The 22,721-nt window shown below is 37.5% G+C and overlaps 2 protein-coding genes across 9 annotated transcripts; one reads left to right on the top strand and one right to left on the bottom strand.

Annotated features, from left to right (window-relative positions):
- The first annotated feature begins 937 nt into the window (after window positions 1-937).
- Window positions 938-15,884, top strand: LOC147384328 (uncharacterized). Of its 8 annotated transcripts, none has more exons than XR_015172646.1 (10): window positions 938-1,503; window positions 3,590-3,757; window positions 4,178-4,251; window positions 11,426-11,479; window positions 13,012-13,217; window positions 13,311-13,397; window positions 14,656-14,802; window positions 14,951-15,034; window positions 15,145-15,201; window positions 15,576-15,884. XR_015172646.1 is itself a non-coding variant. In XM_086425639.1 (8 exons), the coding sequence occupies exons 4-8, from the start codon at window positions 13,379-13,381 to the stop codon at window positions 15,606-15,608; spliced, it is 339 nt and encodes a 112-aa protein (XP_086281765.1). In that variant the 5' UTR covers window positions 2,587-3,757; window positions 4,178-4,251; window positions 13,012-13,217; window positions 13,311-13,378; the 3' UTR covers window positions 15,609-15,884. The 8 variants fall into 8 exon arrangements, 1 of the variants encoding a protein (XP_086281765.1); XR_015172647.1 differs by lacking the exon at window positions 11,426-11,479 and adding an exon at window positions 12,549-12,741; XR_015172645.1 differs by lacking the exon at window positions 11,426-11,479.
- Window positions 15,885-16,834: 950 nt separating this feature from the next.
- Window positions 16,835-19,952, bottom strand: LOC147384329 (uncharacterized). The gene is made up of 2 exons (XM_086424910.1): window positions 17,348-19,952; window positions 16,835-17,226 (listed from the first exon to the last, which is right to left on the bottom strand). Exons 1-2 carry the CDS (start codon window positions 19,947-19,949, stop codon window positions 16,835-16,837), a joined length of 2,994 nt encoding a protein of 997 aa, XP_086281036.1. The 5' UTR covers window positions 19,950-19,952.
- Between the last annotated feature and the right edge of the window lie 2,769 nt (window positions 19,953-22,721).

Consider the following 22,721-nt stretch of genomic DNA (forward strand, 5'->3'; position numbering starts at 1 on the left):
ATAAATGGATATTAGGTTTTAAGGTTTTTTTTTTCTTTCATTTATTTATTTATGTTTTACTTTTTTTTTGTTTCATTTAATCATCAAAAATGATGGAAAAATCACCATTAAAATCTTTAAAAATAAGGATTTTGAATCAAAGAACTCAAAGTTTTGTTACAGTTCTGTTCGGTAGGTTCATATAGAATTTTTTTTAGACAATTCAATAGGTACATACTGAACATAACTTCCTACTAAACCTACTGAACAATATCTATTAAAGAACATAACTTATTTTACAGTGCTTCGATAGGTTTCCACTACAATGATTTGTTATATTTGATAGGAAGTTATGTACGATAGGTTCAGACCAAACTTGTTTTAGCAAATTCGGTAGGTACCTACTAAACCTACCAAATAATATCTATCAAAGAACATAACTTATTTCTCAATGCTTCAGTAGATTTTCACTGAAATGGTTTTGTAATGTTCAGTAGAAAGTTATGTACTGTAGGTACCTACTGAATCTACTAAAACAAGTTCGGTCTGAATCTATTGAATAAAACTGTAAAAAAAACTTTGAGTTCTTTGATTTAAAATCATTGGTTTTTAAGATTCTAATGATGATTTTTATTACCATCTTTAATGATTAAATGCAAAAAAGTATAAGAAAATTAAAATAAAAAGATTTTGAAAGGCAAAAAAAAAAAAAAAATTTAAAACCTAATATCTATTGATTCAACCTCTCACATACTCAAAAGGAGATGAAGTTGAAGAAGAAGACCAAGAGATTGAGGGAGAGAAAGAGGTAGATGATGGAGAAGGATGAGAGAATAAATAGAGAACATGGTTTTGGTTGTTAGATTGATAGATGGATAAGTGGTGGGTGTATGGAGAAGGGTAAAAATGTAACTTCCTATTTTTTTAAAAAACAAAGATTAAGTGGGCAAGGACAGCGTATTTGGTGGGCGCGAATAGCACGTCCCTTAGAATGACATACCTCCCAAGTTTGAAGTTCTAAAAACAATAGATGAAGAAATCCCTCAATCTCTTCTCGAAATTTCTCCAAAATCTCATCTTTTAGTCACCACCATCTCTTCTTCGATCCCCATTTTAATGGAAACCCTCCATATCCTACCTCAAAATCTGTATTCACCAACGTTTCACATGAACACAATCTCTGCTAACTTCAGAGCAAAAATCCGATTCAATCCCACTAAATTTAGGCCATTTTCTGGTTCTTCCCTCGATTTGAAGGATACCCATGAACTTGTTCATGTTGAGAGTTGCAAAAAGAGGGTTTTGAGGGATAGTTTTAGGGTTAGGGTTAATGTTTCAGATGCCCAACTTAAGGAAAATTGGTTAGCCTCTCTTAGTTGTCCTATTCCTGAGAAGGTTGAGGATTCTAGTGTCGAATCACGGGCGAGTACCGATGCTGGTTTGGATTGGATAATTGGGATTGACCCCGATGTTTCGGGAGCTTTGGCTCTCTTGAAAACTGATGATTCAGATTGTTCTGCTAAGGTAATTGGTTAATTCTTCGATTTATTATACAGTTTTTTTTAATAGATGTTGCAATCAAGGTTTAAAATTTCATTTTCAAGGAATGTTTCCATCAAAGAAAAAAAACTGAAATATTCACTGAAATGGGACGAAATGAAACATTCATAATTTTGTGTAGCATTCCGAAAGCATTGTGAAATATTTAAAAAAACCAGCATTTTAGTGATAAATATTGTTAGAAAAAAAAAAAAGGTTTTAGGTTATAAAATGACTCTTACTACTATTTTTTTGTCATGTAGATCACACTATCATGGTTTTAAAACTCGTCCGAGACCGAGACGTATCGCCCGAGTTAACTCGGTATCAGCGGTGAACGAGACCAACTCACAATGAGTTATGAGACGAACGCGTCTCGTGAGTTATGCGAGTCGTCTCGGACGATATTTTCGCAAAACTAGTCCGAGACAAACGAGATATCCGAGATATTACAGATTTTACATTAACTCGCGAGACAAACGAGTTGTATCGGACGAGATTTTCAAAATCTCGTCCGAGTTAACCGAGACAACCGAGTTTTGTGAAAAAAAAAGTTAAAAATGAAAATTTCTATTTTATTTTACAAGCAATAGCTATTGAGTGATATTATTACTTTCTTGTGATAAATACTTAAATGTATTTTTGATAATTTGTTTTATTTTTTCTTTAGAAGTTTTTTGATGAAAATTTCAGTAGAAATTTATACTAATCTTTAGGAAACATGTGTTTTATTTAATGGGTAGCATTCAATGACTAACTTTTTGGCAAAACATTTTTCAAAACATGAGTTAGAAGTTTTGGAATGGGCTGATTTTTGGTGAGGATGATCTCTATGGTGAGGAGATCATCCTCACAAAAAATCAGCCCATTCCAAAACTTCTAACCCATGTTTACAAGTTGAAAAATCGTGGACCGTCCATTTTTTGTAAACTATTTTTTATGGGGTTAGAAGTTTTGGATTGGGCTGATTTTTGGTGATGATAATCTCCTCACCGTAGAGATCATCTTCACCAAAAATCAGCCCATTCCAAAACTTCTAACTCATGTTTTAAAAAATGTTTTGCCAAAAAATTAGCCATTGAACGGGACCCTTATTTAATTACCTTGAATTTGATTGATAGGTATATTATAATTTTTTTTTAATTATATATTTTTTGAGGGGTTCATTTTTTTAATAGGAATCAATTCTGAATTTTTCCTGATTTTTTCAGATTTTTTAAATGGTTAAAAACCATTGTTTTAATGTTGAACGAGACGACTCGACGAGACGAGACGTATCGTCCGAGTCAACTCGGTATCAGAGGTGAACGAGACGAGACCAAATACCGAGTTTAAAAACCATGCACACTATTTGATGCAGATGCTTATCTATGAATCCATATTTTTTTCTCCCAAAATTTTATCTTGTTGTTAATGTTTGATAGTTGAAGGAGATGTAATCTCAAGGTTAAAGATGATAGTTGAAATTTTTACCCTAAAGGTTAGGGGTTTAATTTGACCAGTTTGTGGAGAAAAATCAACAAGGCCACAACCACGAGGAGGTAATGTTCTCTTTATAACTTTTATATATGAAATAAATGATTCCGCAATGGCGGTTTTTTGTACCCACAAGGCCACAACCACGAGGAGGTAATGTTCTCTTTGAGGATTTTGTTTTTAGATGGAACTAGATTGTTTTATGCTTTTATCTAGCTTCTTTTTTCCACTCTTTTCTATCTCCTTGTGAGGGATATCTTGTCCATTTAGCTTGTATTTTTCTTGCCATTCATCCCTTTAATACAAATTAAAAACCTCTTGTATCCACAACCAAAACTTGCAGCTTATTCTCTTTTCTAGGTAGACAATTTTGTGTTTCAGTGAGGTGGATTTTATAGGCTTGAGAAACCTAACTTGCTAGAGATACTATATTAAAATAACTCATTTTTTCACATACTCACACTCTATGAATCATGTTGCACACATTATTTGGTTTGAATATACTGGTTCTAGATTTCCTTTCATTGTTGATTTATTGGTTTGATGTCAATCACACTGATGTGTCATGTTAACTATTTTGACACTTTAATTGTAGTTCTTGCCGAGGACATTTACCTTTTCTGCAATGAAGGGATGGTGGAGTGGAGGATTTGGATTTGGGTTGTGGATTGGGATTTTAGTTGCCTCTGGATTTTCTGTTGTTCCGGTGCCATCTGTCCTGTGAAAGAATCATTTTGAACTCTCCGAAAGCCACTTAACTAAGGTCTGTTGTTCCTTAAATTACACTTTGGCCCTCACTTATCTCCATCTTTATGGGAAACTACATAGTGATCTTATTTACATGCGTTATCAAAGTCCCCCTTTTCATAATTTCCATGAACATCAAACACCAAATCTTGTTTTGAATACGTGTTTTCAAATTCCAAATTTGAAAAGAAATTCCCAACCGTTGAACCCCATTCAATTATTTATGTTTGGTGTGTCATAATAAAAAAAATAGTGGGGAAAGTCATTTAGAATCATCATTACCTACTTGATCTTTTTTTTTTTTTTTTTTTTTCACATTTTGATTTAATGACATCTTATTGTTATAAAGATTGTTTTATACTAGAGTTGCCATTCTACTCAAATTGGTTGATTTTTGTGAGTTAAACTATGTCTAGTATATGTTGGATTTTGACAGGATGATAGCAGGAAAGCTGCGTCCACGTTATTTCCATCTGTGAGTTCCCAATTGATGAGGAAGGAAGGATCACGGTACATATCATTTCAAACTCATACAAATCCACTCTTTGTTTGATATTGAACTACTCGAAGTACACCACTATGTATGGATTTCATTATAGAAAAATCTACATTTTATAATGATAATGGAATTTGGTGACCTTGACCCAATTCATACAATACCCATTAAATCCAACCGTTCTAGTTCCGTCTCCTTCTTTGCTTATCCCAGCTAAGATTATATTGTTTCTTTTAGAAAGCTGTTATTGACACCCCAACTTTTACTTATTACACCCCAAATTCTTAAATTATTTATCACACCCCAATTACAAATTAAAACATACTATTCACACACTACAGAGATTTGGCTCAAGTTATTAATCAACTTCTCAAAACATTATGACACAATTAAACAATTTCAGTAGTTGTTTACAATTAGGATTAGGATCATATAAAATCCTAAACCTAAAAAAAATAGTGTATTGGGTTAAAATACATAAATGATACAATTGCTATAAGTTATTTATTCTCTCAAAATTCGTTCTCACAACAATATTCTCTCAAGGTATTTGTAAGCTTTCAAATGTCCCTTTCAACGTATGGACAACCCCTGATTCGTCCACGTATCTCGAGGGGGTTGCATTCGAATGAGTTCCATGTCTACCTATTCTTCGAGCATCCCATTGGGCATGCAAGAGGATCTATTCCACCTAGATCCCGTTCTTCCATTTGGGAGACACCTTGGAGGTGCACATCCCCTTTGAGCTGTCCATGTGCGCACGTCCTGGAGGTGCACATCCCCTTTGGGCCGTCCAAGTGACGTGGCGTCCTGGAGGTGCACATCCCCCTTGACCTATCCATGAGTGTACGTCTTGGACAACCCCCCTTAGCCGTCCATGTGCGCACGTCATGGAGGTGCACATCTCCCTTGAGTCGTCAATGTGCGCAAGTCGTGGAGGTGCACATTCCCCCTGTCCATGTGCGCACATCATGAAGGTGAACATCCCCCTTGAGCCGTCCATGTGCGCTATCCAAGTCACATGACGTCCTAGTGGTGTACATCCCCCTTGACCTGTCCATGTGCGTTGTTTCTCTAGATGGAACCCTCGAAGTGATGCAATGTGGCCCCCTTTTCCAAGTCATCGTTGCCGCATTGCCCTAGTAAATTAGCATCATTCACATTTAGCCCCCTACTTGATTGGGTGGGACACTTAGTTCGAGCTGCTGTCAGGTATGTTTTGATGATGTCCTTCATACCCATATCTTGTGTGAGACATTTCGCGAAGCCGCCTTCTCCAATGATCACACCCTATTGACGCCTTGGCCTCAACACCAATGTGTTAAATTGCTAAAATGCTTGTGAATTTGTCTTTAATATTATGCCCCCCCCCCTTTTGACGTCGTTCAATGTTGCGACCCCGAAGTATGCACGTTAGTCGTTTTGTGCTCGTGATACTCGGTCATATTTCCTTTGTGCTCGTATCGTATGTCAGACATTTCACAAATTCGTTGTCCACTTTGTGCTTGTCATGTTGGCGCCTTCGTCCCTTATGTGTTTTAAGTTGATGGTGATGGCCAGCACTTGTTTGAAGGATGGCACTTTGGCTGGTGAGGACCAAAAGTCTTTAGAGCCTCATGCTTGGAGGTGGTGTGGGGCAAGGACAACAAAGTTGTTAACAAGATTTTATATGAGCCTTCTGAGGTCGTATATTTTCCTCTAATTGATGGCATTGGGCAAGTTAGCATGTTTGCTTGAGCCCCTGGCGTGGATCTCAATTTAACTCATTGACCCTACCTTTCACGAGGGGCAAGTGGCATTTCTGCACAGCTCAACACCTGGGCATGTACTGTTGTTCTTGGGTGGCAGGTGGGATACTAAGTACTATACTCCAAACAGGTGTGCACGTCAATGTGGGTTTGATCAAGGTCTTCCTGGCCCTATTCCAAAGCGTATGTCCATGACTTCCGTGATTACACGTTATGTTATTTTCGATCCATCTTTTTAGGACGTATTGGCGTGCTTCACATTCTTTTGCTCTTGAGGGTGGGCTTAGCATTCTTGAAGATGATTTGGATGACGTTGTTGGTGTGGAGAATCTTGCAGGTGTACCTTTGGCCAATACCAGTCTCTATTGGGAATTCCCTCTCTGCTTCTCTTGTTGGTATTGTAAGTTCTGTACAAGCCCCCCTTCGTTCAAAGGAGGTGCAATGCATTCACATATCGATGATATTGATCATACCAATGTTGTCATGAGGAAGAAGGGATGAATACTCCAAAGGGTGGTGTGGTTGGGTGGCGTGAAATGCACATTATTCTTAGAGAGGATGTTACCTCCCCAACTGATCAAATGGGTGGTATGATATCATCTTCTTATGCCATGAATACCAAAGTTATTTCTACTAGTGAGTTTACTCTAATGGCTTCAATTGATTATGCCCTTGGGTTTGATTGTCCACATATTCGAGAGAGCTCCATGGGTGACAGTCATGCCCGCTCCTCTCCTTTGGGGGTAAATGTGGAGGGTGTTGTAGTTGCTACGAATGATGAGGCATTGTATCGAGAGTTTTATGCGCATCACAAACATTTTTTTGACAACACCTTGATTGAGTCTTGTTCTGGGCTATTGACCTTTATGATTTCAGAAGTGTTGAAGGTTGTGTTTGCCATGCGAAGCACTTGCTTATCTGATCTTACCTCGCAGTAGCTTGGCATTTGGGGAGGCAAGATTTAGGACTACAGAATGGGTTAAGTTCAATGTAGTTTGATTGAAAGTACAATATGGGCTAGTAGCAGTTGCCTTTCACGATTTGAAGCGTGTTGATATCGAGCTTGTCGATGCAGAGTATGGTGGAACAAAGAGGGTCTGCACTTTTAGGGATTGAGAGCGAAACTCTTTGCCTAGAGCTTCTATTGGCGGAGTATAAGGAGAAGGTTGCTAAGCTTCACATTGAACATGCAGATGTGCTAGCCGCATTAACCCCCCGTCTATTCTCGTACAGAGGCCCTTTGAGCGTTGTTCACTGGGTCACTTTTGACTTTGTGATTTTTAAGCATGTTGACAAGCATCTGCACTTTCGGATGTTGAGGGTGAGGTTGCTTGCCTGGACCGGTTGCTTGCTAAGCATAAGGAGAAAGCTATTGTGCTTTGTTGAGAGTATGCTGAGGCTTTGACCATGCTAGACCCTATCTGACGCTGTGTAGATGTTGTGAAAGCAATGGCATAAAGGCTCTCCAAGCATTGCCTTTTGAGCCATTTTTGACTTAGTGATTTTGAAGCATGTTGACAAGCATCTGCAGTTTCGGATGTTGAGAGTAAGGTTGCTTGCCTAGAGCGGTTGCTTGCTAAGTACAAGGAGAAAGCCGTTGTGTTTTGTTGAGAGCGTGCTGAGGCTTTGACAATGCTAAACCCCATCCGACGCCGTGTAGATCTTGTAAAAGTAGTGGCGCAAAGGCATTCCAAGCGTTGGCCACTCGGTCGTTTTTTGGCTTTATGATTTTGAAGCATTTGACAAGCATTTACACTTTTGGATGTGGAGGGTGAGGTTACTTACTTAGAGCGGTTGCTCACTAAGCACAAGGAGAAAGACGTGCTTTGTTAAGATTTTGACCATGCTAGATCCCCCATCTGACACTGTGCTAATGTTGTGAAAACAGTGGTGTAAAAGCCCTCCAAGCGTTAGCCTTTGGGCCGTTTTTGACTTTGTGATTTTAAAGCATGTTGACAGGCATTTGCACTTTCGGATGTCGAGGGTGAGGTTGCATGCCTACCATGTCAAATCCCATTTGACGTCGTGCAGATGTTGTGAGAGCAGTGGCATAGAGGGCCTCTGAGCGTTGGCCATTGGCCACTTTTGACTTTGTGATTTTGAAGCATGGTGAGAAGCATCTGCATTTTCGGATGTTGAGGGTGAGGTTGCTTGCCTAGAGCTGTTGCTCATTAAGTACAAAGAGAAAGTCGTGCTTTGTTGAGCAGACAGATGTGCTAGCTGCGTTAGCCCCCATCCGTCGCTATACAGACACCCTCCGAACGTTGGCTGTTGGGCCGCTTTTAACTCTGTAGTTTCCTTGGTGTTTTACTTTCTCATTTGTTTTAATAAAAAACATATGTAACTTCTTAAGAAAAACTTTTGGTAAGGGGAAGTGTTCTCTTTTTCTTTCGATTAATAGAGAATAATGAACATTTTTTGTGAATCTTTCATTTGCCATTACATTTTCTATGTCCCCCCTTTTTTTCTTGAGCAGAGTACGTCGATACGAACAGATCATCAGGAGAGAAGGAAAAAATGATTGTATGGCTGTTGTTAGACACGATGTGTATGGCAAATGATCATTATCATGTTGGTACGATCATGTGTGTCAACATCCCTTACCTAAGTAAACTATTTACTCGTAAAGCTAAGTCATCTTGTAAGGGGTTGCCTTCGTGGATGTGCAAGGTGACATCCGAAAATGCCCATAACGCTAAGGGTTGGTGCTTGTGCCATGACCTATGGAGGTCGTGCACCATTTAGCTAGCCAGCAATTGTCTCACATGTTGATTGATGAATGGGGTCCCATTCAACAAATGATGTGCTTTTTAATGAAATATGCCACTGTGGGTCATTTAGTCGTCTTTAGGGGTATGGCTTCAACTCGTTTGACAAAGAATTTTATAGTGGTGATTGTCCAAGTGTGTTCTTTGGCCTAACTCGATCGGTCCGATGAAGTCTAGCCCCCAAACAAAGAACGACCATGGGCGTATCATGTATTCGTGCCTTTGAAAAAGTTCACACCTTTAAACTAACAATGTGGCGTTTCCTTCGTGAGTCAGTAATGCCCGATCTGCAATAGTGATTATGTTTCTTTGTAGGGTCTTGTCGTCATATTGGCATCTTAATGGTTCCCCTCGCATGCTCTTCCTATACAATACCCTTCGGTGGATGTAGAAACGTGTGGTGTGCCTATTTAGTTTGAGTGCTTCCACTTTATCGAGTGAGAGTTGACCATCTTGTAAGAAGTTTATGATCAACATCAATTAGTCCTCTTTCTCTCTTCTCCGAGATATGTCTCCGCTTGCCATGAAACACATTGGCATGTGAGGTGACCGTTCGGAGTGGCAAGACATAGATGCTAGTTAGGCCTCTCTGACCCCTTATGCTTCTCCTTGACGTCTCGACCACGGCGGCATGGTCTTGAATGGGGCTGGAAATCATTAGCCAAGTTGATGAACACCACATAGCTCTTTTCTTCTGAAAAGTATAGTTGATCAGTAAGAGACAGTTTGCATTGTGTAGGTGGTACGTGGATGGCTTCATCCTGGATCCATGCTTTGAGGATCCCTTCAACATCGCCTATACTTCATGGGAATTCAGGGACGTTGTCATTGTCTGCTTTGAGATTGGGTTTCTTGTAGGTGCATGTCTGCCCAGGGTAGTCACTACCCCCGTCTTGAGCGAAGATCTTACTATGAATACTTGAGGTCCCTGACGGTTCTCGGTCTTAGTACGCTCTCCATTCCATAAGCTCCCCCTAATCACACAGGGACAACGGTCCGATGTGCAAATTCATGAAGCACCGAAAAGTTCGAAGTCCTGAGATTTTCAAGTAATGCTCGATAAGCGATGACCATCCCATTTATGCACATTTCCACTAGGCATATCTCTACGACTTGCTTGTCGCAGGCAATGGCCAAATGTCTAAACCTTCATATGTAGTCGTTCAAGTTTTCTCCTTCGCCTTGCCTCGTCCTTCCAAGGTTAGTGAACATTAGACTTCGAGAATTCCTATAAACGAAGATCATGATCTCCACCATGTCCAAAAGGCCTCAATAAGGAAAGAGACGTGTTCTCGTGCATTTCCTCTTCCGTTGTACATCACGAAAGAGGTGGGGTGTATCAGGTTGGGTACAGAGTGTTGGAGCTCGCTCATCCTTTTTATCCTATTCTTTCTCTCGCTGGCAAGCGAGTAAGATCTATCATTGTTATGAACTCTGTCATCTGACTCATCAACACTTGAGGCTCAAGTGCTCGCTTCGGGTCTCTGTCGACAATTGAGAGGTTTTTGGAAGGTCGTTCTCCCCTTGTGTTCAAAGCATCTTTCGAGATGACCTAGTCTAGTATCGTCGATGCATTGTCGTTCTTACTCAAGGGCGAGGGTCAAGTGTCAGCCGTGTCTCTGATCACGAAGTGTTGTCACTCGCCTAGCCCACTTCCTGCAGTAACTTCTACTTGGCTACGAGACATCCTCGCTCGCCCTTTAGGTGCTCTGATCATTGTCTCCGTAGCTTAGATTGACGTAAGAGGATCTTCACACATAACGAAGAGTGATGTGCAAATTCAGTTTAGTTTACTTTCTCTCAAATGTCTTGATTGACTTTAATTTTTTTTTACTTTAGTCTTACTTGATTAACTTTAAGATTGACTTTAGTCTTATTTGATTGACATTAATTTTTTCTTTTTGGAGAACCCCCATTTATTATTTTTAATTCTTTGGGCTCCCAGATGGAGCCTTTAATAAATATCTAGGCAACCATCAACAATTTTGCCTGAGAGCCTGATTGATCGATTTTTTTTTTCAAAATTTTAAATTAATTTCATTAATTTTTCACTTTACGTTATTTAATGTTTTATTTATTAATTTCGGAATTTTAAAATTTTTTAATTGAAAAATTACCGTTTTGCCCCTGAAGAAAACTTTTCCGTTTCAAGTCGGTTTTTGATGTTCCAGGATATTTTTGAATCGATTTTCGTAAGGAATTCAATGGGAATATTGGTTTGTATCATTTATTAAATTTTTTTATGCGAAATGATCGTGAACATTATGAAGGGTATTTTCGTAATTTTATCGAATTCTGTGAAAAGTGGCGAAATGGTTTATTTGGTTTTTATTTGTTGTTTTATGTGTTTGAATGGGTTTTCTTAAGCGTAACGTAGGCTCTAGGGATGTTTTAAGGTTAGGGGTGTTTTGGTAATTTGGTCATTTTTTTAGTGATTTTTATCGTGAAGCTTCTTTTTGCCTGAAAAATGATGATTTCTAAGTTGTTGGGGTTATATTTTCCTAGCATAGCGTGGTTTCTATAGTTTTGTCAGTTCGAGATACTTCATCCGGATTTCTGAAACATATCTAGTAACAAATAAAGCATTGAAATAAACATCCATCATTGGGAACCGTTGCGATCGGGTTGACGAGTTGATTAATGAAGCGAATGCAAAAATGGGGTGTCTACAGGAACCGTTGCAATCGGGTTGATGAGTTGATTAATCAGGCGGATGCAAAAATGGGGTATCTACAATGGTTTTATTCCTTTCAATTACATGAATACTCCTCACAGCACATGGCATGTTGTTTTGATTCCATATAACTTGCCTCTATGAATGTGTATGAAATCAACTTTTATGTTGTCGTTACTCATTCTAGGTCCTAAGGCTCCTGAGAACGACATTGATGTGTATCTACAACCATTGATAGACGAATTGAATGAACTGTGGACAGATAGAGTTAAGACATAAGATGCCTCAAGAAAACAAAACTTTAAGATGCATGCAGCCATTTTATGGACTATCAATGACTTTCCTACATATGCGAATTTATCAAGATGGAAGAAAACTTGTTTATCCCTCTTGTCACAAAGACGCTTATTCAGTCAGATTGTAAAAAGGAAACAAAGAATGTTACTTGGGACATCGTCGATTCTTACCACTTGATCATAGACTCTAAAAAAATAAAAATTAGTTTAATGGAAAAAAAGAGTTGGAACTTACACCAAAACCGTTGAGTGGATAGGATGTGTTTGATCAATTACGAGAATACGAGCAAATTATTTTTGGTAAGGCAAATAAAGATAGGATTAGGAGGAAGAGAAAAAAGGATGATTGCAAGAAAAAAAAAAACATATTTTTCAATTTACCATGTTGGAAAGATCTTTTATTACAGCACAATTTAGATGTTATGCACAACGAAAAAAAGTATGCGATAATTTGATTGGTACACTTTTGAACATTGAGGGTTCAACAAAAGACGATTTGAAAAGCCGTCTTAATATGCAGTTAATGGGTATAAGGAAAGAACTTCACCCAATACCGAAAAAAGGGAAACTGCTACTGTCACCTGCATGTCACACAATGTCGTCACTTGAAAAGAAGAAGTTTTGTGCATGCTTAAAGGGTGTAAAGGTTCCAAATAGTTATTTTTCAAATTTCTCAAGGTGTTTTCAAGTTGAACAATGCAAGATCTTGGGGTTGAAGAGTCATGATTTTCATGTATTGACGCAATAATTTATTCTACTTACAATATGGGGACTTTTGCCTAAGAATGTGTGTTTTGTTTTAATTGAGTTGTCCACATTTTTCAGACAATTATGTCGTAAGGTACTCAGGGTAAGGGAACTAAAGTGTCTTGAACATCAAATTGTTTTAAGACTCTGTAAAATGGAGATGATCTTTTTGCCAGCATTCTTTGATATTATGGTACATCTACCCATTCATTTAGCTAGTGAGGCCAAGGTGGCCGGAAAGCAACTATTCAAGTGTAGGCCTTCTATAGAGGTAACCCATCCAAAACTTTTAAGTATGAATTATAGGTACTACCATTTAAGAAATTATTATTATTTTGGTATGCTTCTTAAATTTTGTAGGCTGACACACTTATTAGAAAGACATGTTTATGATCTTTTACATAGCCCTATGCTTATACTGTTATTTTTCTAGTAGCAACTGAGAAAGCACTGCAGAGAATTTGTTATCTACTTGCTTCTATTTTTCTCATTTAGTTTTAAATTTTTTTACTTTTTTTTTTTTTTCTGAAATGGTTCGTAGGAAGGCTGGCCAGCAATCTGTGTGAACAAATGAGGAGATCAGTGACTGCTATGAAAATTCAAAAGAATTTGCGTAGATGCCTAGCCAAAAAGGATTATACTTGGCTCCGGTTGTCTGTGCTTGTCTTGCAGATGGGTTTAAGGGCAATGGTTGCTCGTAATGAATTTAGATTCAGGAAGCAAAATAAAGCAGCAATTATAATTCAGGTAATTAACTCGGGGCTACCATATATAACTTCAAAAAAATTCATTTTTTACTATGTATTCAAAGGTTTGTTTTCTTCCTAAACAAAATTGCAGGCCAAGTGGTGTTGTCATAGGGAATCTTCATACTACGAGAAGCTCAGGAGGACATCCATTGTTTCTCAATGTACAATTCCAAAAGAGGTTGGTTTTTCCCCTTGGTTTCTTCATCAAAGCTTAAATTGTGTCAATTGTTTGATGCTAGTTTATATGATTGCCTTGTGTCTAAGGTAATTTTCTTATTGTTGTTGCTTTGTTTTTTTGTTCGTGTGTCTTTTGTTTTTTCACTTGAATTGTTAATTGGTTAGTGTGGGTCATAGTGACTAATAAGTGTGAAAAGTATGGGGAATTATATGTTGACATAAAAAATGGATTAGCTATTATCTGTTCGACCAGACAAAATCTTGAAAGTCACCATAGTAAATGTTATATTATTGGTCATTGATCCAACCTCACAAATGAAAGTGTTTTGTTCTCAACTCCAAGAGTGTTTTGTTCTCAACTCCAAGATTTGCAAATGAAGATATGGCAGGATTTGTTCCCAACTATGGACCAAACTAGAGTTGAATGCGAAAAGAAAAGTATTCATGTTCCTAACCCCAATATTTGGGATGATAATGATGATGGCAATTATTAGATGACGTATAACAGGAAAAGGGAATAAATATTTTACAAACAAATGTCATGGAAAATTAAACCAATTTTATAATAAATATTCAGCCTGGTTTTTTTTTCTGTCAATTGTCCACATGTTCTCCAATTTGTTGGATGATGCTTTGTTGGGAAAAGAAATCCTGCAAAGTTCTTAGAGCTGTTAAATGTTAAACTTATTGTATACGAACTCTCTTTTATTAAGATATAAATGTTCCTGAATTTTTTGATTAGTTTTATGAAATAAATATAGTTTCTATCCAATTAAAACCATCTAGCAACTGTAATGAGATTCAAAAATGGCATGGAAGTGTTCACTTATTTATTTTTTCCTTTGACGTTCTAGAATTGGTTGTATTACTTGATTGTATTTAATTGCAAATTCCACTTGCGGTTGTCTTGGCAATCCCACCCTTCAACTATCCTGTCGACCTTGCTGACAGGAAACGCGTTTGTGTTTAAGCCTCCAATTCAGGTAGTTTACATTAAAATGTAGCTAACTGCGCAAATTCTCATTACATAGTATGTACAGTATCCCATGGTGATCTTTGCTGCACATATATTTGCCATCTTTAATTTTTCCAAGAGATAATAATAATAATAATAATTAGCATATTAGAGCTATTGCTTTTTGCTGTAAGGTGTCTTTTTTGAGGACTTTGTATTTTGATGGGACCTCGTGTTTGATCCTTGAAGTCCTTGCATTGTTTAAAATGTATTAATGAGTTACATTTTTTTGGTTCTATTGTAGGTGGGGGATACGTAATTTCTCCAGTTAACCAAGGGAAACAATCAGTTGTAAATCACATGCTTGCTATAGATTGGAAATTCTGGAAGTCTTATCCACGAAAATCATCAGCAAAAGCTATAACCATCCAAATGCTTGTAGGGATAGCAGGTAGAACTTCTATTGGTGAAGCATAGTTTCAGCTTTTGTAGATACCCCTATGTTTTGAATTGATGACCTTGACCCCAGCTGTTATCTTTTACTTTCTTTTTCTCAATGGTATGATTATTTGAGCCTTGTCTTATTTTCTGCTTGCCAGAGGACAGAAGAGGCAATAGCGCATCGAGTCATGGGACCTTACCGTCATTCTTTAGCTACAATAGCAAGCTTCAACACAATTGGGGTAACGTTTCTGTATTTTTTACATAACACGATGTCTTGTTCTTTTATAATTTAGCTTGGACACTGGGATGAATCAGACTAAAAATAAATTGTGTGGTTTTCTTTAAACAGGGAGGGAAGGATCCTAAAACATTTTCTACATTCAGGGAACGTCTTTACCACTTACAAGTAAACTATCCATCCTTCATTTCAATTCACTTTCGCTGCTTGATTCACCTTTGTCACCTCCTTTTCTCAACTTTATATGTGTTTATCATTGGAATGGCCCTTTTACACACATTGAGAAAATAAAATAAGAAATGCATCATCACTGTGAGACATTAGTGGGCATTTCTTGTCCACAAAGAAAGATAACTATAGGCGTGGTTTGGTTTTTCTTACAAGAATTGTAGAACAGCTAAAGAGATTCCCAAAATTCTCTCTTCCTTTTCTCTTATTCTTTGTGAAATGGCTAAATTGCCAACCTCTTTGTGTTTTAGTTCATACTTCATCAACAATGAATATAATCCTCAAGGGTGCACCTTTTCTGTGACTGTATCCAGGTTCTTGAATATCGTGGTGAACAAGTAAGGTGAAGTATTGCAGATTTCAAGGACGCACGCTACTGATAGTTTCTTATTTATATTCTACAAATCAAAATAGACAAATTTGCAATTTGATAAAGAAGAAGGGAGGTTGTGTTGTATGTAAGTGGTGTCATAATATATTGGCAAAACAGTCTTATTGTCGTGTCAATTATGTTTTCTTAGAGTGTGGCATTTGGAATGTTATTGCAGGAATTTCAAATTGTAGACTAGAATTTGGATTGGCAATTAGATTTATGAAAGTTGAAGACGAGGGGCATTTTGATCTTTTCATGTTGGTAGTTGGGGTTTAGGTCATCAATTTCAAAACATAGGGGTATTTCCAATATTCAGCAACATGTGATGGGGGTATGTGTAAAATCAAATTTGGTTTTTCAAAAGTTCTTCTAGTGATGGCCAAAACCCTAGCTAAAGGCCAAATTTTTTGTAAAAAACCAAATTCTCTATAGCGACGGTCAATAATGGCTATTGCTAAAAGTCTTACATATAATGCCTGTCTTTAGAATTGTTGGCCGTCGATAATAGATATAGCATTGGGGGTTTAGCGACAACCACCGATGACCAGGGTGGTCGTCGTTATATGTATTTGCGACGGGTTTTTACCTATAACAACGGTCATGGCCGTCGCTATATCCTTATTTTACTATAGTGAATTTTGTAGGGGATAAGCGTCCCCTCTAATTATAGTGGGTTGGGTCCACGATACTCACTTTATTTTCTTTCCCCTTCACCCCTCCAATTATATTTTCTTTCTTCTACCCCTTCAATAATACCCTTCCAATTTTACTATATTTCTTCTTTTACCCCTTTAATCCACTTTATTGGTTTTTCCTCATCTCCCTTAATCTTAAAGAGGATGCATGTGCCGTAAGAACAAGTGAACTTTAGGATATTTTTCATATGCTATTGCGCTACTATCCATAGTTGAAAGTAAGAATAGAAAACAAGAACATTGTGCTTGCAAAGCATAACTTTTTCAATGTAGCATAGGAGTGATAAGACATGAAATTAAACTTATTCAGTAATTTATTATGTCTTGAACTAAATAATTTCCAATTTCAACAAGTAAAGAAATAAAATAGAACAGATTACCAAGATAGGCTTAGACAAAGCTACATACACGACCAAACACCATGCGGAAAAAAAAAAAAAAACAGTTCCAAGTATTTAGCCAAAAGTCGAACATAAATGTAAGACCAATAGAGAGTATTTCAACTCTATTTGTGGATTCCATCTTCAAGAAACATTTTCTCAATCAAATGCAACTCCAAGAGAACATCCTTGATTTCCATTCGGTCACCTAATGACTCTGTAGAACACACAACTCCAATTCTAAATATGGAAATCAGGGATTCTCGTATTTTATCCATTGCATTATATCTTTGGTTTCGAAAATCATTGATAGTTTCACTACGATCTTCTAAGAGCAGACACGGATCCACAATTTCCGTCACTTGATCAGTCAAGGCCATTTTGGAAAATTGATGAAGGCTTAAACCATCCTTAAACATTTCATCAGTTGGCCTCTTTCCCGTTAGCAACTCCAACAAAAGTATTCCATAGCTATAGACATCCCCTTGTGTAGAGACCTCAACACCCATACCGTACTCTGCAATCCATTCATTGTCTAGTCAAGTATTAAAAACTACTGGGCAAATTGGAGTTATCAATGATATCTATTTAGAAAATTTGAAAAAAGGAAACAACATGAACTTATATCAAATTCATACCTGGAGGAATATATCCAATAGACCCTTTTATAAATATTGAATTGGTATCAATTTCGCTAGAATTGTTTGTGTTGCTAGCAAGAATCTTTGCCAAACCGAAGTCACCCACATGGGCTGTCATTTCGTCATCAAGAAGAACATTGCTTGGCTTCAGATCACAATGAATAATGGGTGTTTGACAATGATTATGAAGATAATCCAATGCGGAAGCAATGTCAATTGCTATGCTTAGTCTTTGGTGAAGGTTCAAATTACACGATTGATTTATCTCATCTGAACTTGGATGCAACCAGTTTTCTAGACTCCCATTAGGCATGAACTCAAAAACCAGAGCTTTGAAATCATTACCTCTGAAGTCCACACTTGAGCACGCGGTAATGATCTTGAGTAGATTCCGATGTCGGATTTTTCTTAAAGCTTTACACTCTGTCATAAAACTCTTGGAAGCACCTCGTACATTAAGGTTTAGTACCTTAACCGCAATAGGTATCTCATCTTGATGAAGAATTCCTTTATAAACAGATCCAAAGTTCCCCACACCAATCAAATTGGCTGAAGCAAATCCATTTGTTGCTCTATGGAGTCCATTGTAAGAAACCCTTTTGTACCAATCACCCAAGAAAATTGTCGAAGAAGATTTCATTCTTGGCTTTCTCCTCCAATAAAACACCAGAAAAGATGCTACCACAATTGAAAATATAATCACACCAATCGACACCTTGAAAGCAAGAGATTTTCCTCTTTGCTTATATTTTTTGATGGGGCATGCAGGTAACTGAAGTTCTGGGATGCCTCCACAGAGTTCACTATTCCCAACAAATGTAAATCCACTTGTATTCTTGAAGACTCCCTTTACTGGTACCTCACCCTCAAGGTCATTGAAAGAAATATTTAGATATTCTAAAAATAAAAGGTCTTGTAGACCTTTAGGAATTTCCCCTGATATGTTATTACGCGAAAGATCTAAATCTTGCAAACCTTTCAAGGAACTAAAAGATGAAGGGATGGTTCCTTGAAAGTAATTTCCCTCCAAAGAAAGGTATTCTAGGCTCGAACAACCACCAAGTGAGCTAGGAATTTGACCAGACAATTTGTTCTCAGCAACTCTTAGACTTTGGAGACTATTCAACTTACCGACTTCGACAGGTAAGGAGCCGATCAAAGAATTATAGGCTAAGTTAATGTAAATTAACTGTGAGGATAAACTAATAATAACCTGTTTCGGTATTGTACCATTGAGGTTATTTCTAGCTAGGCCTAATATTTGCAAAGAATGGCACTTGGCAAGATCTGAAATGATGTTTCCCTCTAAAATGTTGTTTGATAATTGGAGTAAGTATAACTGAGAAAGGTTGCCTAATGAGGAGGGTATCGTCCCTGAGAATAAATTTGCATCTAGGAATAATTCTTGAAGCTTTTGAAGCATCCCAATGCCCTTGGGAATAGGACCAGTGAAAAGGTTAGATTCCATGCTCAATGCAAATAAGTTCACAAGGTTCTCAATTCCAACAGGGATATTTCCAGATATTTGATTTCTTCCTACATGAAGTTCACTGAGTTGTATTGAGAGATTGGATATAGAGTTGGGTAGTTTACCTCCAAAATGATTGCCGTCGATACCCAACATCGATAGATATGTGCAGTTCGTTAAAGAATTGAGGAAATTCAGATCACCAACTTTCCCACTTCCAAGATTATTTGAAGCCAAATTTAGATACTGAAGGCCCTTCAAGTTTCCCACATTAATAGGGACATCTCCAGTAAAAGTGCAGAAACTTAAGTCAATTTTCTTGAGCCCCGAAACATTGAATAATGACACAGGAATGGAACCAAGAAAGTGATTTCCTCCAATATAAATTTCGCTAAGTTTAGCAAGTGTGAAGCCAATATTATTTGGAAGACTACCAACTAGTCGGTTAGCTGCTAAAGAAAAGAATTCGGAAGACGACAGATTGTAAAGTGAGGAAGGAATCATACCAGATAACATATTGGCTGCAAGAGAAATTCTTTTTAGACTTTTCAATTCGCCTAGGGAATCTGGAATATTTCTTTCCAAGCTATTGAATTCTAGAGAAAGAAGGTTGAGAGACGAAAGGTTTCCTAAAGATGGTGGAATCCCTCCTGTTAGATTGTTGTGACCTAAACGAAGGATTTTTAGGTTAGAGCAATGGGTTATATTGTCTGGAATTTCCCCTACGAAAGAATTTTCACTCATATTGAATTCTTGTAGCCTGAATAAATGGCCGACTTCTTGGGGGATTTCACCTTGGAAGCTGTTGTTTTCGAGGTTTATCACCCTTAAGAAAGAGAGGTTCCCAATATGTGGAGATATGGAACCCCCCAACCCTTGGGACATGAGGTTCAACATTGTAACCCTTTGATGTCGACGACTGCATGTAACTCCTTGCCATTTGCAGAAATGGATGGAGTCATTCCACGACCTCATAACTTGAAAAGGATCAGGAGATATGCTAACCTTGAAAGCAAGCAAAGAGAGTCGATCAGTCTCATTTCCTAGAATGCCAGACGTGGCCAATCCTACTGGAAACTTAATACAAAAGAGAAGGATGGAAACTAGGAGAAAGAAAGCAAATGCACTCATCGTGGAAGATGGAAGTTTCATTCGGTTTAAGTGATTATAGCTTCTTCTTGGGTGAAATATATAGAAAAAGAAAAAGATTGCTGCTTGAAACAGATTTCGAACTGTAATTAAAGTTGATAGCCAGCAAGAGAGCAAAATAACCGAATTTAAAAATAAAATTCATGAGCCAGACTCAGTTTTCTCCTTATAAAGTAGGCCCCCTCCATTCTCATGTTCGAAGGAATCTGGATCAGGTAATGTGTACCATTCCTATAGAATAGGAACGGTGTCTACGTGGCACATTTTGATTGGAGTTTAAAAAAAATTGGACTGCTAGCTAAGCATTTTTCTACATGGCACACAGCCCAATGTGTTTAATCTCAAACGAAAATGTAACTCGTAGACACCATATGTTGCAATAGGAATGAGACACCATCCTAGATCGTGACTGTTTTTGAAGATTCAATGGAAGTAGCAAATGATTTAGACAAGTCTTGGGCTTAAATGCTATGAAAGTATGAAGTATGAAGTCTTGGACTTGACTTGCACAAGTCTTGGACTTAAATGCTATGAAACCAATGGTCTCTACGGCTATGTTTGGATTGAGAGAAGTGTAGAGAAGAGAAACTCATTAAGAGAAGAGAAAAGAAGAGAAGTGAAACTCAATTTCTCTCCATCATGTTTGGATTGACTGGACAGAACTTGGGACAACTTTGGAATTTTAAAATATCTTAAAAAATATCTAGAGGCAGAGTTGGAAGTATAAAATATTTTAAATGGGTTTCTCTCCGTTTTTGGAGTGAAAGAAAACTCACTTTTTTTTTTCTCTCCTCTTCTCTCTAATTATTTTCTCTTCTCTCCCCACTTAACAATCCAAACAAGAGAAATGGAGAGAATTATTTATTTTCTCTTCTCTTCTCTTCTCTTTTCTCCATTTCTCTCAATCCAAACACAGCCTAGGACTATAGGAAAATTTCGTTTTTTTCCCTTCCATGTAGTACAGGAGACAAAGAAGTCTTGGACATCCTCTTAATGGATGCAGGTAACGAAGGTGAAGGGTAAGACTTCTTCTTGCACAAGTCTTTGGCTTAAATGCTCTTATAAGACTAATTAAGCTTTTAATCCAATACTAAAGGAAAATGTCAACCTCAAACTAGTTGGAAGTTGGGAGGGTTGGAAGGTAGACCCCAGGCTCAACCCTAGTGGCATAACCCTCAACCCTAGCATTGATCCTGATCAGTTCATTAACCCAAGCTCAACCTGACTTGAATTTCTAAACTTGGGTTGAAATTGGGTTTGCTTGAGTTAGTTTTGGGTGAATCAAGTGGGTTGCCTGGACCCGCAACCCGACTTCAACTCATGTTCTACATAACTTGGCAGGCTAGGCTCACCCATCAATCGGGTTGAGCTCAGGCCAGCTTGCCCCAGTTGCAGCCCTAACTCAAACCATGTTTAAGACATCATAGCATCCAACGTACCGTCAAAAGATATTCTTAGGATTTCACTGAAAATGTTTCCCTAATGAAGTGCTATTTAAAGAAATTGAGAAGTATTGTTCAGATAGATAGGTGATGGGCAACCAATGTAAAGAAGTGTTGAATGCAGTGCATGCAAGAGCTGGAGACTATTGTTTGATGGAAACAAGTTCAAGCCGGTGGATTCTAACAAAATGATCAGAATGCTCATATATGCAGAATGAAGAACCATCTGATATTTTGTCTTTCTAAGAAAGATACTATGCATCTGAATGACATTTAGTGGGCGCCACTAAATAAATAACACTAAAAACGTGATTGCATATACTAATGGATCGTTTACCAACACCACCAAGCAAAAACATGACTGCACATCAAAATAATGAAATGATATTTTGTAAACTAGATCAATAGTCAATGATCAATAATTATATAATTTCTATTCTAAAAAAACCATAGCCAGATAAATGATCATTTGGTAAAATGGATCAATAATCAATGACCAATAATTGCATATTTATGTTATTTGAAAAAAAAAGGAAAAATTACTTAAAGGACCCTCACGAAGGGACTTCTTTCTAAATAGTCCCTAAGTTTCAGGTAGTAGCTTAACATGACATTCAGTAAACATTTTGTGGACACCCCATTTTTGCCTTCAATGACCAATAATTGCATATTTATGTTATTTTAAAAAAGGAAAAATTACTTAAAGGACCCTCACGAAGGGACTTCTTTCTAAATAATCCCTGAGTTTCAAGCGGTAGCTTAACATGATTTTCAATAAACATTTTGTAGACACCCCTTTTTTGCCTAGGCTAAGCCAGAAAGCATCAAAAACCTTTCGAGAAGGGGTTTGACCCAAGGTAATTTTCAAAAATGTTCAAAATCCTATTTTCAAGCAATCACAAAGCCTAAAGGCCATTTTTCAAAAATTTTGATTTAAGCCTGGCTATACTTAACCCTTGCCCAAGCTTAAATTTAAGCCTGACCGTACTTCAACCTTGGCCAAGCTTAATTGTTTGCTTGGCCAAGGGTAACCCACGTCCAAGAGTATTTTTGCCTAATTCAAGAGTGACCCACGGTCAAACATAATTTTTGTTCAGGTCTCAGTTCACCCATGTGTGCTCGAATTTGGTTATGGATAATTACATTTTAACCCACTCCTTAATAAATTTTTCCCTAAGAAAATCCCTCAATTTTACTATTTTGTTCATATTTTAATTCTTTAATAAACCCTCTATCGAGGTCTTCTTGTAATTTCTTTATTCTTTTAACAAAGACCCTTAGTCAAATTGGTCCCTACATGAGTATAATTATT

This window comes from Akebia trifoliata, chromosome 15 (genome assembly GCF_017979445.1).
Source record: "Akebia trifoliata isolate Shusen 1 chromosome 15, ASM1797944v1, whole genome shotgun sequence".
NCBI classification, from domain to species: domain Eukaryota; kingdom Viridiplantae; phylum Streptophyta; class Magnoliopsida; order Ranunculales; family Lardizabalaceae; genus Akebia; species Akebia trifoliata.